Here is a 17,365-nt window from a genome sequence, read left to right on the forward strand (position 1 = left end):
CTCGGCTCCCTGTTTTCTGCTGCCGCTGTTGCCGCTGCGACTGGCCGGACCCGCTCCGCGGGTCCCGCTGCGCGGCTGACAGCCTTGCTGTGTTCCATCTCTCTGCGGGGGTTTGGGTGTCCCTCTGACCGGCAGGGCTGCGAGCTTCCAGCGGGGGACTCCAAGGACCAGGAGCCCCCGCGCGCCCGTTACCACCTGGGCTGCTCTCCCTGCCGGCTCCACCCCCATCCTTGTTAAAACCGGCGGCCGAATACTGGACAAGTGGATCCCTCCTTGCACAAGCCTCACCTGGACTCGTTGAAGAACTCGGCTCCCTGTTTTCTGCTGCCGCTGTTGCCGCTGCGACTGGCCGGACCCGCTCCGCGGGTCCCGCTGCGCGGCTGACAGCCTTGCTGTGTTCCATCTCTCTGCGGGGGTTTGGGTGTCCCTCTGACCGGCAGGGCTGCGAGCTTCCAGCGGGGGACTCCAAGGACCAGGAGCCCCCGCGCGCCCGTTACCACCTGGGCTGCTCTCCCTGCCGGCTCCACCCCCATCCTTGTTAAAACCGGCGGCCGAATACTGGACAAGTGGATCCCTCCTTGCACAAGCCTCACCTGGACTCGTTGAAGAACTCGGCTCCCTGTTTTCTGCTGCCGCTGTTGCCGCTGCGACTGGCCGGACCCGCTCCGCGGGTCCCGCTGCGCGGCTGACAGCCTTGCTGTGTTCCATCTCTCTGCGGGGGTTTGGGTGTCCCTCTGACCGGCAGGGCTGCGAGCTTCCAGCGGGGGACTCCAAGGACCAGGAGCCCCCGCGCGCCCGTTACCACCTGGGCTGCTCTCCCTGCCGGCTCCACCCCCATCCTTGTTAAAACCGGCGGCCGAATACTGGACAAGTGGATCCCTCCTTGCACAAGCCTCACCTGGACTCGTTGAAGAACTCGGCTCCCTGTTTTCTGCTGCCGCTGTTGCCGCTGCGACTGGCCGGACCCGCTCCGCGGGTCCCGCTGCGCGGCTGACAGCCTTGCTGTGTTCCATCTCTCTGCGGGGGTTTGGGTGTCCCTCTGACCGGCAGGGCTGCGAGCTTCCAGCGGGGGACTCCAAGGACCAGGAGCCCCCGCGCGCCCGTTACCACCTGGGCTGCTCTCCCTGCCGGCTCCACCCCCTCATCTCTCAATCCCCCAGTTATAAAAACCAAGTAACTTTCCCGCTGCGCGGGAGCGCGCGGGAGCGTCCCGGGAGAAGCCCGGGACAAGGGCGGGACCGTCTGTGGCCGTCCGGGGCCGAAGGAGGCCGGGCAGGGCCTGACCGCTTTCATTTGGTGACCGGAGGTCAGTGTTTGTTATACAATGGATAGGGCAACAGAAGCAGAAACCCCGGGGAAAAAATCTAGATTACGTAATGGATCCCTGGAGAATTACTTTCCCAAGAGGAGCGAGGGAGATAAGGATTCCATCCTATCGGAGCGTAGGGCAGAGCGGCGCCGCTCTGTAGAGAATATGAAACACAGATCCCTCACTGATAGTCTACTTGAATTGAACCGGGAAGGTGATTCGAATGGCCTAAGCGAGGAAAATGTAAGTCAAGATGGTATCCCCCTATTGTTTCGTGACTTCGTAGCCACTCCTTGTTTGCCTGAGGATAATATTATAATTGTTTCACCCACCCCTAGTGTTAGTCGTGTGGCCGACAAATCCAAATCTAGGAAGCAGAAAGTTAACATTTACCCTGTTGCCCAGATCCATCGCCCGCCCCCTAGTAAAAAAAGAAGGAAACAAAGGGTGGTAACAGGTAAAGCAAAAACATCGCACGCTGATTTTGGTAAAGGGATTAAAACTCCGACCACAACTGAGACCCCTACAGCAGTTGAGCAGGAACACACTCCACAGGTAGCTGCTTCTCCGGGTCCTTGTCCATCTTTAGCAACCAGACAAGAGGAGGTCCCTGATAATAATATTAGAGTCACCCCACCTATCACTTCACCACCACTTCCTTCCTCAGTATCAGGGAATCTGGAATTTTTGTTAAGATCTCTCCTTCTACCCATTAATGAGTCTATTAAAAAGGTGGAAATTAGATTAACTATATTGGAAGCCGCCATTACTAGTATGGCTTCCCATACCAAAAATAAAGGAAGTGTGGTGGTACAGCCGATACCCCCTCCAACCACACCTCAAAGCAAATCTAGAATTCCTCCCACTCCTGCCCCGGCTAAGCAAACTTGTCAGCCCTCGGGGGGAGCTGTGCCCCCAACTCATAATATACTGCCATCTAAACAACCTAAAACATCAGCTACTGACTTGGGAGCAGGCCCCTCAAAACCACCCCTAAAGGCCCCGACGAGTAACAATCAAAGTGCACATGGGGATGATGGAAAAAGCAGAATGCCTCATAAAAGGATCCCACAAGTAGAGATCCCCCCAGAAGCAGTGCCCTACGTGGTGATCCTAACGGGGGTTCCGCAGCTATCTGAGAACAAGAAGGAGGGATTTTCTGACCTTAAAAACAAAATTATCCATTGGCTAAGGTTGCATAGGCCGATAGCACCAAACATAGATGGGGACATAGTTCATGTAAGACGGATCAATTGGCTGGGGAGTAGAACTAAAGATACTGAGGGAGATCTAGTGGTGGTCAATTTTAGAGACCCTCGGGCAGTTGATTACATCTTAAACTGGCCACCTGGGACCAGCGAAACCAGTGTTATCCCACGGGCCTTAACATATTTTTATCCCAGGTCAAAAGTTACTAACTCTAAACATTCAAACAGACCACAAGGTTATAGGCCGCCCTTTATTCCACCCTACATTAATAATCAACCTCAGTATGGCCATCAGCTGACTAGGGTGCCAGATCTACACTCCGCCTGGTCCATGGTCCCCCATAGACATATGCTGAACCAGGGTCCTAGTATGAACCATCTGATGCCCTTTACCCCGTTGGATACCTACAATCGGTTTTCCCAGCTGTCAGGACTGGAAGACTGCGATTGAAGGTGGGGGCAAGGGGGGGGGGGAAATGATAATGAACCTCCAGGGGCTAAGGATTCTCGTCCTCCCAGGGGTAGCATCGGTAAAGAAGAAGATAGTCTATCTACTGACCACATGGTGACCACCATTGTAATAACAGAGGATTCTAGGCCAACTGGGCCCGTGATGAGCACGGCTGGTTGTTCTGCAACCCTCACTACACCAACCCAGGAGGGGGGGCGCCCCCCGACCAGGGTGGTTAATGAGAGGTTGCCCAAGGTGGGCTACACTTCTAGGCCAAGTGGAAGGAGGGAAATAAACCTCCTCTCCTGGAACATTGCTGGGCTAAAGAGGAAGTTAGATATCCCGGAGTGGCACACACAAATTGAGCAGTTCGATGTCTGCCTGTTTCAGGAGACATGGAGTTTTGTGCCGCTACATAAATCAGGGTATACCACCCACTGCGTGCCTGCTGTAAGTAAGGGAAAGGGCAGACCTTCGGGCGGTCTAATAGTCTGGATAAAAATAGATTTGGACTGGGTGGTTACAAGACATAGTGTGGAGTGCAATGATATACTCCACCTTTCGGCAAAAGGAGGGGAGGATGTTGCCAGGCTAGACCTTTTTAATGTTTATGCAAGAGGGACACAGGGTGACTCTCCCTCTTTGACCTTAACATCCTTGGACTTGACCTTAGCCAATTGCCCCTGCTCAGCTAAAATTCTGGTGGGGGGCGATTTTAATTGTACATTTGAACCCCTTCTCGGAGACGACCCTTTAGGAATCGAAGAGGAGGATTCAAAATGGTCTATTCCATCTCTCTCTCTGCCCCCTGTTAGGAAGTGGTCGCCTAGAGCCATACAAATTAATGCACTGACAAGGGACCATAAATTAAGAGCCCTGAATGGTAGGACTATATCCGACCAGTCGGGGGCATGGACCTTTAATAGACTTTCGGGCCCGTCCAGAATCGATTACATCCTAATGGATGTTGGATTCTGGCCGGACCTGATTGATATGGAGGTCGTCCCAAGCCAGGATAGTGACCACAATCCCCTGTGTTGCAAGTTTCACTGGGGTGTGCTGAATGACAGGCGAGGGGTGGTCACCCTAAAAACAACTAAAGAAGTTATCCCATTTAATAACAATCGTAGGCTGAAATGGGATAAGGCCAAGCTCAACGAGGGCGATATAGGAAGTATTAAAGCAATGGTTGAGGACTTGTCTTCTACCTTAGATATATGGGTTGGTGAAAATCGGACCGTCAATCCCCAATACCCCTCCCTTGACTCTGCCTATAAAACCACAATAGATCAAGTTGGCCAATTCTTTATCACTAAGAGGAAAGGTAATAGGGCTCCTGCTATACCCTCTACTCTTAGCAAAGTATGGTATAATGACCTTTGTAAAAGCAAAAGGAAAAAATTGACAGAAGCTCTGCTTTCAGGGGACCCTCCACTGGTTAGAGCGGCCAGGAAGGATTACCTGAAAGCATTATCATTGGCCAAACGGGAGTGGGAGGAACAGCATTGGCTGGATCTTTCCAATGCAGTGAGTGGCAGGAACCCAAACCTCTTTTGGGAACTGGTCAATAGAACAAGGCAGAGAAGATCGCAACCATTGGCTGATCACATAACTTGCCAGCAATGGTTTACACATTTTTCATCTCTTTATGGAGACTCGGAAGAAATAACTAGTCCAGGGGTGAATAGCCAGGGTGAAGGGGACCCTGGGGATAAAAACGACCTTTTGTTCTCAACGGGTGAGGTAGTTTTGGCGATTAGACACCTAACCCCAAAAAAAGCCGCTGGGCAGGATGGGATCCCTGGGGATCTATTGTTGGCGGATCCGGAGGCCTGGGCTAAACTAATCGCGATTATAATGAATCTGATCACGAGGGGACACCAGGTTCCAGACTCCTGGAAAGGGGCTGAGGTAGTCACTGTATACAAGAAGGGGGCTAGAGATGACCCTGCAAACTACAGACCCATTAGTCTGATAGACATAATTCAGAAAGTGGTCGGCAGGGTCATCATTTCAAGAGTAGGCGACTGGATAGAGGAGGCTAGTATCCTCTCCCATTTACAAGCGGGGTTCAGAAGGAGGGTAGGTACGATGGATCAGGTCTTTCGACTATTCGCCATATATTGGAAGGCGGTTACTATTATGAAGGGTAGTTTGTATATGGCGTTTATCGATCTTAAAACCGCATTCGACCTGGTCCCTCGCACAAAACTATGGGGAATTCTAAGAGAGATGGGTATTCCCAGTGGTCTTCTGAGCCTAATCGTTAAGCTACACGAGGGGAACTATGCAAGGGTGAGATGGGGATCCCAGGGTCAACTTACAGATAGGATCCCTGTGCGTAGAGGAGTGCGTCAGGGATGTGTCATGGCTCCGACCCTCTTCTCCCTATTCGTAAACGGAGTGGTGGATCATCTAATGGGGGAGGAGTCGGATGCTCCATCCCTGGCGGGGGAGAGAATCCCCACACTTCTCTTCGCTGACGACACCCTATTAATTTCTAAATCCCCGATGGGCTTGCAAAAACTTTTGAATCGGTTTAGCTCCTTCTGCACCAACAGAGGCTTAACCATCAACACATTGAAAACCAAACTGATGGCCTTTGCTCCCTCGAAAAGATTTAAAAATAATTTTGTGCTCAACAACGCCCCCCTTGAACTGGTCGAGTCTTTTGACTATCTTGGTGTCCGAATTAACAGCCACATGACCTGGAAGGATCATTTGTCAAAAATGCTATTAAACCATCAAAGAGTATCCGGGGTGACGCTGAAGGAGATCCGTGAGTCAACCAGCAAACCGGTCTCCCCAGCTATGACCATCTATGAGGGCCAGATCCTACCCGCAGCACTTTACGGCTCTGAGCTGTGGGGGTTTGAAGGGATTTCTGACTTGATGAGAGCGGAAAACAACTTTTTTAGGAAAGTGGTAGCTCTTCCCACTTCCACCCCAATGATCCCTTTAAGATTAGATCTGGGTAGAAAATCAGTTAAGGACTTGGTGAGGCTTCGCCCGTTGTTATTCTGGTCCCGATTACGAAGAACTGAAGAGCTGGCAAAGTATGCAGAAGGGCTAGATGAACTGCTATTACTGGACACCTGTAAAAAAATAGCATGGCTAAATAACCTGAAGGAATTGGTTTTCACGCTGGGTCTCAGAGAGGCATGGGAGTTGCAGTCACCACCACCGAAAGATGTCATAAAAAAACTATACTGGGACTGGGTACAGAATAATGTTATGAGGTCTAGGAAATTGGGTTCACTCACTGACCAATTTTTGTCTATTAAGTGTATGCGTAAAATGGAACCCTTTCTAGATTTAATAACCAAACCATTGGATCGAGCACTGTACCTAAAATTGCGATATGGGACGCTCCCGGTGTGTGAGTTTACGGGTAGATGGAAGAATACAGATGCTTGCTCGCGTGGTTGCCCGGGTTGTGCGGCCCCTAAGGAATCGGTGGCCCACTTGTTCTTCGCCTGCCCAGCTTACAAAGGGGCTAGGAAATCCTGGTTGAAACCCGTCTGTAGGGAACTAGGGCTGAGGTGCCATAGCCAGGCATTACGTGTCCTTTCTTCAGACTCTTCATCTGCCAGTATGATCTGTGGGGTGGCCAAGTTTTTAGGAAGTGCGTGGATGACACGTTGCCGTTTGCTGAAACTTCAAATTGGAAGTCCCATTAGCTAAGGGAGATTTTACTGCCAGTAAACTGTTGAATGATGTGTCATTGTTTTTACTGTATTTTATAATCTTTTACTGAAGTGAAATGTTTTATGTATTTGTATTCTTTTATGGTGAAAAATTGCCGAATAAAGATATTATTACAACGTATCATACAGATGTGCGAGCCTGGATATATGTTGTGTGTAACCGCACATGCCTTGTATTATCAGGGACTAGATTTTGGGCTGCTTTAGTTGTCAGTCTGCTTTAGAAACTCTGCTGCATGTCTGTTTTTTAACCAGCAATGTTGTGTATTTATGTCAATAATGAAAGAACATACACTTGAAAGTGATTATCAACAGGGAATATACGTACACCATAGCCTGGTTTACCCCCACTTATTCTTAGAACTGCATGTTAGTCAGAGCAGAATAGGCATGAGTGTAAATTATGCACAATTAATTGTCAGCCAGCTGCCAAACCCGGGTGGCTACGCCCCGGACACCCTTACAAATAGCCCAGTATCACATACTCTCTTAATATCACTGTATGACACTATCTGAGTACATGATTTTCATTGAACTATTTACTGCATTGAAGCCCAGAAGCTGAAAAGTCATTCCTATAGAGAACGCTGTTGCACAAACCAACACCACCCTTGCCTAGACCTCCATCAGAAGCTTGCTCTATAGTGCCAGAACATTTCTTCTCCTGCTTGCATTTTGCAGGCAGCAGCACCCCTAGCTTGGACATCAGTGGTTAGAAGCTTGCTGAGCAATGCTTGAAATTCCCTTTCCTGCTATATTTGCCACATTTTTAAATTCACGTGTAACAAAATTCTGTGCCCGTCATATCTCAGCTTTCTGTTTGTGGCTTCTTCTTGTAGGATCCCCACTTTGACCTCTGGGTCTTGCAATTAGTACAATTCAGTACACCAGTCTTGCAATCCTTTCAGCCCTTTCCACTGGAATCCTAAAATGCCTACTCAATGAATTGGGAGCCTTCGAGACTTGCATTTGGTTGTTGAGAGTGGTGATGTAAGATGTAAGATTTACATCCGCATTAAGGGACAAAATTCCCCAAATCCCTGATAATGGCTGTGTGACCCAAATTCTCAAGTTTCCCTTCTTTGGCCTCTGCCTGGTTGGTCAGAGATGATCTGCATTGCTGGACCTTATCACTTTCATCTTTACTTTAGACACCATCCTATTTACCACCCATCACTTACTTTTCCCTTCTCTAATGTAATCGATTTAGGTTCTATCAATGACAACCTTGCATTGAGAGGTTCGAGGTGTGTTTCCAAGGAATCCACTTTCATATTCAGGCTAGCCACATTTTTATGGGATATTTCCAAATACCTCCCTTTTAACCCTGCCATAACTACCTCATCTTGGTCAATTTACTTCAGATTAAACAGTAGGAGATCTCCCTTTTCCTTCTTTGCTCTCTTTGCCTCCATTTTAAATCCGGTCAATTCCTTCTCGGGAAATAGGGCTCATTGTTTGATTCTATGGGAAAACCCTCTCAGCTTCGTTGTTAATTTTGCGCCTGCACAGGAAACCTTTGCCACGTCCATCAGTGACACCCAAGAGATCTCCTATCCCCAGACTATTAGAACACTATTCTAAGATGCATATTTCGGCAAGACACCACTTGAACGTAGGGTATTGTTATACCGAGGAATCGCCAATATACTGTATTACCAGTATAAAGCTAATATTCTTTGATGCCTGGAACAGTCATTAAGATATTAGCTTCACGTTCTCAACCATAGATCATCACTAAGTTTGCATAAACCAAAACTGTCCAATCCTGGCTTATTTTGGGGAGGCGGGTAGTACGCATCTCAGTTGTGCATCTCAGTTGAATATTAGTTAGTGTGCATGTGTGTTGTTCAGTTAAAAAAATAGTGCATATACCTAGCCACACTGACAAGTCTTTGCTTCTTGCACTGATTGGGTGCCACATTTATGTTTTTTCAGCTCCCCGTCTGCACCCTCTTCTGTAGGGTGTATAGGGATCTTGTATCACTACATGTCAATGCTTCATGAGATGCTCGGTTTCCTTGTTCAGCAGTGGTAGCTGGCGGTTTTAGGACAGTATCCCTTTCGCCCCTTTTGACAGTTGCTAGAGTACTGAGGTCTCACCTATTCTCTCTTCAGGACTACAGCCCTCACTCACCCATTCCCTTTGTTGGGTGAGGAGGTGGAACATGCACACCATAACACCCTATACTCATATGAAGAATCAACCAACTGAGGGACAGGGATTTTTGGGCTGCTTCTGATGGTGTCCCACATTGCTCAGAGCCTCTACTCATTCTCTAAGTGTATGTGTTATTCTGCTGGCCTATCGAGGCCTTGAACACAGCTGTACGAGTGGCAGCCATCTTTTCTGTTGGGACTTCAGGGAGGGCAATGAGTGCCATTAGGAGCTTGTTTTCGATGCATCTGGTAAGTGCCAAAGCACGGATGCAGCAAGAACCATCTCTCCAACCTAGTTTGCTGGTTTTTGGTAATCAGCCAATCAAGTATTTCTTTTTAGACCTCACCTGAGATTAAAAAAAGAATCAGATATACTAGTAAAAAAATCAAAACTGAGATAAAAAGGTTTACAATATAAAAGCACTAATTGCTCGTCAATACTAATACAAGGCGAAACAACAAAAAATAATGCAATATTATAATCTCTAACCTCAGTTTGCGGGAACATAATGAAAGACCCTGCTTCTTTTGCAGACAAATCCAGCATTGAGAAAAATGGTGTGTAAAAATCTTTTTGGGAAGTTTTCACTGGATAAATAGAGGATCTTGTTGGTACGCTGCAGTGTTGTTCAAGAGCTCCATGGACTTGTTTCAAACACAACTTATTACATGACCCTAAACTTATTTACAGAATAGGAGGCCCCTCATTTTAACTTCTGAGTTGGGAACCATCATTTGTAAACCTGTGTCAAATGGGGATGGTGGAAACAGTTTTCCCTTACTTAGGATGGGGGGAAGCGTGCTGAAGTTACTGAAAGGTCCTGATAAGCAGATTACATCTGACGGTATATGTATGTGATTTCTAAAGTGTTAACCTAGTAGCAAGCAACAAGCATTGGAAAGTGGAGATACAAGGTGTAGGCAGGCTTATGAGTGAAAAATGTTTACTATGGAGTGAAGAAGCTGTTAGAAGGTGAGTTAGAGGAGAGTTCTAGGACCAATAGGAGTAGAGGCGAGGGGCATTCCTATGGTGTTTTAAGTAGTGGAGAATTGGATCACAAATGTAAAGAATCCCCCCTCTACAAAACCAAACTCATGATGATGATAACTTGGTATAGGAAAAGTATTATCTTTTTAATTGGCGTTACCTTTTAAATTTGTATTCCAATGTTTTTCAACCACGACTGCTTTACCCGTTTCCATAGAATTTCAGAAAGCGTTCGCTTTAGACTATTGTATTTGCTTGCCTTTGTTCCAAGCTTGTTGACGCATTGTGCTTCAGTTAGAGGTGGAATCACGTTAAGCCTTGTTGTCACGAACTGCCACCCACCTACTGACAGGAAACCGTGAGACAGACTGTGCTCTTCAGTTGCAGAGCAATTTGTCATTTCTCCCTCAGTAATTGTTTTAATGTGTCTTAATGGGAGCGAGGATGTTCTCCATGCACTAATGCATTGCTGCAAAGGTTGGGTGGATTGCTGCCTCTAAATTCACAAATGCACATACACGTTTTACTTATGTAGACCATCAAAACAAAATAACAAATTGCTACTAACGAAGTGAAGTGTAAGGAGGTAATGGATTTTGGATCTGCCAGGCCGATTGGGATACGCTCCTTGCTTATTCCTTCTTGCCTGTTATTTGTCTTTTTTCCCCATATGTATGACTTGACTGCTATATGTACAGCGCTCTGATACCCTGATGGGTCATGTTCATGCTATATAAAACTTCTCAAATAAATAAATCTCTTCTGAAAACGATACAATTCCTTTCACAGCTGCAGAAATGTCCTGTCTGTTTTTATACACTGTTCTTACGTTTTCCAAAGAGCTATGCTTTGGTGACTGTAAGGGTTTGAGACTCCGTGAGATAGGACTCCGAGGTGAGTCATTCATACTTGAACTGGGCCAGGGAAGACATTCAGTTCATTCAGTCACAGTGAGCTCTTCGGCATTCAGTCAACATTGAACCAATGTGTAAACGTTGGCCTTTTTTATGTCTGGCCTGCTGTTGAGGACTGGTGTGACCAATAGAAAAAGAACTTTAGGAAGCAATGATTGGAGAGGGCTGAGGGTTCTCCTATATGTTGATGTCCTTAACTACCACCTTTTATTGAGTGTAAGCTGTGTGCTTCAACTGGAAGAGTGTTTGTAGTACTCTGTGCTTGGTTGGAAAGCTTTTTTTTTTAGTAGAGTAGGCCTGGATTGGTTTTAATGGCAAGTCAGTGATGCCATTTGTCAGATGCCTATGGTCTGGTCTGTTATGAAAAGTTATGACAGAGACAGTATGCCTTACTTATTTATTGTGAAAAGCATATGTTAAAGTTAACAGGGTAGAAGGTGAACTGTTAAAACTTTGTGGTAAAGCCTGCACACATGGAACCTCCCATATTACCATAGTAGACAATGATTTTGGTGTATGTTAGTTTCTCTGACAAACTCAAGATTTGTACTAGGAGAATCCCTACTAATCCCACTTAGGAGGGGGGTGTTTTGTTTTACCAACTATAATTTTTTGCATATTTGCATTTTCAGGTCTGTTTGCCACTGGCCTTGTGGGGAAGCTTATGTGCTACAGTATGATCGAGTAGGTTATGGTGACAAGATAGTGACGAGGCCAGATTAATTCATTGCAAAAGGTTCAATCAGATGCCATGTGTCTGATCTGTTTACGATTAAAAGTTACAACCAAGGCAATATGCCTGACGTATTTATAATGAAAAACTCTTGTTAAACCCGATAGACCTTTAAGGGTGAATTATTATGCCATGTTTAGGCCAATAGACGAGTATTTTGTTACACGGAATCTCAATTTTTAGACGAGGGTTCAGGCATTGGTTACCCCCTCTGACAGAGAATATTTCCCTTTAAGAATGCTTGTTAGAAAAAATGTATATACTGGGTCTGCTGTCTAACACTGGTAACTCATACGTGTATTCATTAAATATCCAGTGGTCCCTTTTTAGAATTGTACCTATCGCCTGCCTTAAATTTGTGCTATGAAATATGGCTGTCTTGCATCGAATGCATATCCGTCTCATATAGTGAGTTAACATCGACATCTCATTTTCACAGGCTGATGCAAAGATGGTGTGTGACGTGGTCAGTCGGATGGAGGATACAGAGCCCTTCTCCCCAGAACTGCTGGGCGCCATGATGAGACTCTGGGCAGATTCCGGAATCCAGGAATGCTTCAACCGGTCCCGAGAATATCAACTTAATGACTCTGCCAAATAGTGAGTAGTATATATATTATTTTTTTTTTTAGCCCGAACATAGTATTTATAGAATTTATGAAATATGCTTTAAATAAGAATTTTGTAAAAGGTTAGTAACTTACCATATTGTTATAAAAAAAAAGTGCCGGATTCCGCTGTGGCAAAGTGTTGTGATGGAACTTGCTGCGGTTAGCGATTGTGTTACAGCTGAGTAGTTAGTAGTAGTGCATCATTTTTAAGGTTTAGTTAGACTAACTTCATCTGGGTTTCATATTGCAGTTTTGACTTTCATATTTCTAAATAAAATGCTTCCCTGTTCACAGTGTGTTTGATACATTTAGTGTCTGGTTTATTTCCATGGCTGTCCAATCCAATCCTTGGTCAGTAGGATTAAGCAACTGGATATTATCATTATAATCTAATGGACATATGCACAGGTATTTTGAGTGGAAATTGATAATCCGCTATCAGCAGTGTTGCAACCCTTTAGGTGTTATACCTATAAATCAAAGGTCCTGATCTGTAGCCAGTAATGCCGCACACCTACACAAAGGTGTCTTCATTTCACCTGTTTATATTACAGAATGGAAAAACAAAACCCCTGATTTGTATAATTATAGCTATGCAGTCGCTGGACACAAGTTACATCAGTGTCAGTCACAAGTAGCCAAATGTATGCTTTTGTAGTTTTTTTTAGATGAAGAGCATCACAGTTTTCAACAAATGGCTGCGGCTAATAATGTAACACATGTTTTGCATCCAAAGTCGTGAGCATATATCCGTATCCATGGGCCTCTATTTTTATTTTTATTGATGCGGCTCTGAAACGAATGAAATGTACTGAAATGATATTGTTTTTTACCATCTTTCGATAGGACGTTGAAATGTATGAAATTAACTGAAATGATATGGTTTTTATTAACGGTCAAAGAAGGATCTTGGAAGTACACATTACTCATGGTCTTTTGTAACAATTTTTATTAATTGAAACAATAAAATTATATTCATTCATTCACACGTTTTGCTACACAACAAAATAATTTCTTGTTGAGTGTGCTAGAAAGATACTTTAGAGGCAGAGGAGCTCTAGAAAGCTCTGGGTGGAATCTTCTTCCTACATTAGGAGGCCCTCGCCAAATACCTGCTCTCACACGTGAAATCTTAAATAGTCTGGAGGGGGAACTCCATGCTGCATGTTTCTCTGATCAAGCTTTCTATGGCCTTCAGTGGCGGGAGGAGGCAGATGGGTCTAGTAATCAGACAATTCGAACCTTATTTTCGGTCAGTTAACGTAATTGAGTTAGTGTCGAAGATGTTTTTTTTTTTTTACTGTCCGGAGAACATTTTGGAGTAATATCTGCAAAGAGAAAATATGTTGTATTGAAATTTTAATGTTTGCAAATAAGGTTTTGTCCAACATTTTTGCAGGAAAAGGATGCGTTTGTGTTTTCTCCTCTAGGCCGATGCTTGTTTTGTGGAGTTAATGTAATTGTTCATTTGATATGGAGCTCAGTCAACCAAACCAAGAGAAGATACATGCGCATTATAAGTGGATTATTTCCCATATGTAGTGCCAAGAAGACTGCTCCCAGTCGTTTTTGAAAAATTAAGCATGCTGTGGTAATCAATAATTTTGGGTGCATACATGAGTGACATATGATAAATGCAGGGCTTGAAAATTAATTGCCACCAAAGTCGAATAACTTAATACAGTTGCTATACCCACATGGTTGCACTTTGATTCTGCGCCCTTAGAGAGTATTTACGTAAAGGTTTGCTTAATTTTAGTAACAAGTATCTTTAATGTATCAGAATCATGCCATACAACATTTTCATCATGTAGCGCTGGGGCAGAGTCACTCGCATATATGAAGGTTCATGGCCAGTGAGTGATTGAGTCTCACCCCAAATCTGTTGCCTTTTCAAACGCACAACTGACATACAACAGAGATACAACTGATTCTTGCCCAGCCCTGCTGGCATTTCAGAGGTGATTCTCACATTATCCAGCACTGCAGATTTTTCACTCATGGTCTCACTTGTGATAATTAATCTGACTTGGCCCCACCAGCCTTCCAAAGGTCTACATAAACAAATAAATAACGGCAAAGCTGTCATGTACCTGCCCCTTACCCAGCCCTGCTGGCCTTTTACTGTGACCCTGGTATGTGACTGACATCCTCAGTTGTGCCAACGTTTCAGAGATAATGCAGAGATTTGTTTAAATCTACTCTAAAGCGCCCACTCATTCACAGGTGATCTTGAAATGCGACTGTAGTGCTGCTGCTGCTCGGTTAACCAGTTAAGGCACTTTTTAGCTAGTACCACTCTATTCTTCTAAGACTTATATTTGGGCTTGTAAATCTTAATGTGAAGTACTTTTGGTTAATTCACATAGGCTGGTTGTGGGTTTGACACAAAGCATGCTCCACTTAAGCAGACACACGACTGCCTGACTGTTTCCCCCTTATCCACCTTTTGAAGAGGTTGTGACACATGCAATAAAATACAAATTATTTTAACTGCAACATAAATGGGTAGCCAATGCCTAGGTAAATGCTTCGATTACTAAAAATGATACACACATGACAGTTGCTGCCAATACTTTTATTCATGGACTATCTCAGTTCCATTAGAGATTCACATAACTTGCAGCCAGTGACCAGGTTCTGACTACTTATCAGTGGTTCCAGGCCTTTTCGATTTGTAGAAGTTCAAAGGGGCACTTGGTGGCAAAGTCATTTTCTCGCCACTTTGGTGGAGTGGAAAACCCAGCCTGAAATGAACAGAATTCACCAGTGCGAGCGGCCGCCATCCGGTTTGAGCCCTGAAATAGATTATGAATTTAAAGGTGAAGTAATGCCATGAAGTTAGTACGGGGGTGTCCCCTGCATGGTACATGGGCCTGCACCCCTGCCCTGAGTGCCCGTCTGCATGTGAAGGGGTATCCTGCCATTTATTTGGCCCTGATGGTAAACTGATGTAGCATGCCACGGCTAGGACAGTGAGAGGACCAGGACCTGTCCTGTGACCTGGAGGGGCTCACCAGGTGTGCTCTCATAGTGAACAGTTGGCCACTGTCACTGCCCCAGGGGCCTGATGGAAAGCACTAGTGGTAGTGTACTGTGATTTATGACTTATAGTGTGGCCAGGTATTTTCCTCTTGTCAGTGAGAGCTCAGAATTCATAGGTAAGAATGCTTTCTATCTATCCATCTATCCATCCATCCATCTATCCATATTACGAACTATCGATCTATCTATATTACGATCTATGTATCTTACGATCTATGTATCTTACGATCCATGTATCTTACGATCGATCCATCTATGGATCGGTTGTGTGTTTTGCTGTTGAACTTTTTAACATTATAAATATATATACATTTTTTTTTGTTCATTACGTGAGATTCGTGAGACAGTGAAAACTGTCTAAACCACACCTAAAAATGGAAAGGGATGGGAGTCACCTCTTGCTGTTAGAATCTATCAAAAATTATTAGCTTCTACTGACCTTTGCCCCCTGCTCAGCCTGACCTCTCTCTCAAACTCTGGTGTCATGCTTATCCATTAGGTGTATCCTGCGCCTGTTACCAATATCTTAAGGGGATTTGAAATCTTTTCTCATTTGCGCCTCCCTTTCTCACACATACTCATTCATTCCCTCTCCCATTTTGTGAAATGACAGCAGCCAAAATAGATTTTCGGTACATTACAAATATTACAGTTTTCGAAACTGCTGCAGTTAATACAGCTCCAGAGGCTAAGGAGTAGCCGTTTCTCGGGCAACCAATTTTCAGTACATTTTCTTTTGATATGTTTTAGAATTAGTAGGAACTGCCTGAGCCAGCATGGAATGCAGATTTTATTCCTCCAGTGGTGCTGCCTGAGGGGCTGAAAATTAATAAGGTAAAATAAAAAAAAGGGAACAGGTCAGAAAAATGAGAAAGCAGCCCTCAAAACATGCTGTTATCAAAGCACCGTGAAATACCGTGGGCTTGCTCCTCTGGAGCAGGAAGCCCATTCACGCTTCCTGCAACATCAGACAAATCCATATTATTTTCTCATATAAATGTTCAAAGCACATGATGAGCTGGAGAGGGTGTCAGAAGCATGGATACTGCATCACGTTAAATACTGAACACGTATTGCATGTATTGCCTGTGGAGTACTTCTAACGATAAACCCAGAACTAAATTTACTGTTGACTGGATTCGTCGTAGTGCCAAGATACGACAACAGGCGTTCTTGCATGACTATGTTTGCATTCGTTAGCACATTAAGCAAAAACTTTTGGATTTGCCAGTGCTTATTGATCACAGATTGGTAAACAAGAACTGCTCTATCTAAATGAGTCACTTTCTAGATGCTCTTTGTGGTTATTTTCAGTTCCTGCTGCTCCCGCTATGCCAAAAGCACACTCGTAATATAGAATTATTGAATTTGGACTGACCTTCATGCTCAGTCCTGTGCACTGGAGCTTGGTGGGGAGTAACTGTTAAGGCTGCTCCACCTCCAGATCTCGTGCAGAGTACATCAGCAGACCTTCTTGTTTGCTCCTGTACTCTACACCTACACAGATAGAAGGAATCAGACGTGAATCTCTCTGATGAGATTTTATGCCCGTAGTAGCCACATCCAAGACTTGTACGGGTATCCAAGTAGGCATATCTTTAAAAAATATATTTTTTTATTAAACAAACAAGGAAGGACAAAAACAAAGTACAGTGCATGTATCAGTTTCATCATCCGAGCAAAGTGCACCAATACAACATCCAGCAATACGCTACCTGAGACAAGCGCAGGTACATTTGAACAAATAATAAACCGCATCTTGTTACCACTTATTCCTCGGAGAGGTCCCCTGCGTGTTGAACCGTATGATTAAAGGGTGTACATAGCAAGCAGACATCTGTGTTCTCTTCTGTACCATTAAGCTCCAGTTTTAACTAATGGCAGACAAATGTGATAATACACAAAGCTGGTACATTTAGGTTAATTTAATTGAGTTGTTACAAAATTATGTGGATTTGAGGCATTTTCTTACCTCCTCCACCATCGTTGTACGAATATCACTTCTCCTTCCATTTTAAGCAGTCGATTGAAAAATTCACAGTTAAAAGATATATACTGAGTAACCGCAAATGAACACATTTTCCCCAACAAGGTTGTCTGACTACATTGCTTTGAATTGCACCATGCTTGGATCCCTATATCTGGATGTCTATTTGGGCAGAGAGATAGCAGCAGCTAGTACCAGGCCTTCACAAGCTACTTTAACCCCTTCGCTGCTGGCCCGTTTCCGCCGCTGTGC

General features: G+C 44.7%; 1 protein-coding gene across 2 annotated transcripts in view; it reads left to right on the top strand.

The window, feature by feature from the left end:
- Window positions 1-17,365, top strand: part of GNAO1 (G protein subunit alpha o1) — a 714,636-nt gene that overhangs the window by 369,643 nt on the left and 327,628 nt on the right. For both annotated transcript variants that reach the window (XM_078670261.1, XM_078670262.1), the window contains exon 4: window positions 11,910-12,070. In XM_078670261.1, coding sequence (XP_078526387.1) covers window positions 11,910-12,070 — 161 coding nt within the window. The remainder of the gene's footprint in view (window positions 1-11,909; window positions 12,071-17,365) is intronic.

The sequence above is a fragment of the Lissotriton helveticus genome, chromosome 12, assembly GCF_964261635.1.
Source record: "Lissotriton helveticus chromosome 12, aLisHel1.1, whole genome shotgun sequence".
NCBI lineage: Eukaryota > Metazoa > Chordata > Amphibia > Caudata > Salamandridae > Lissotriton > Lissotriton helveticus.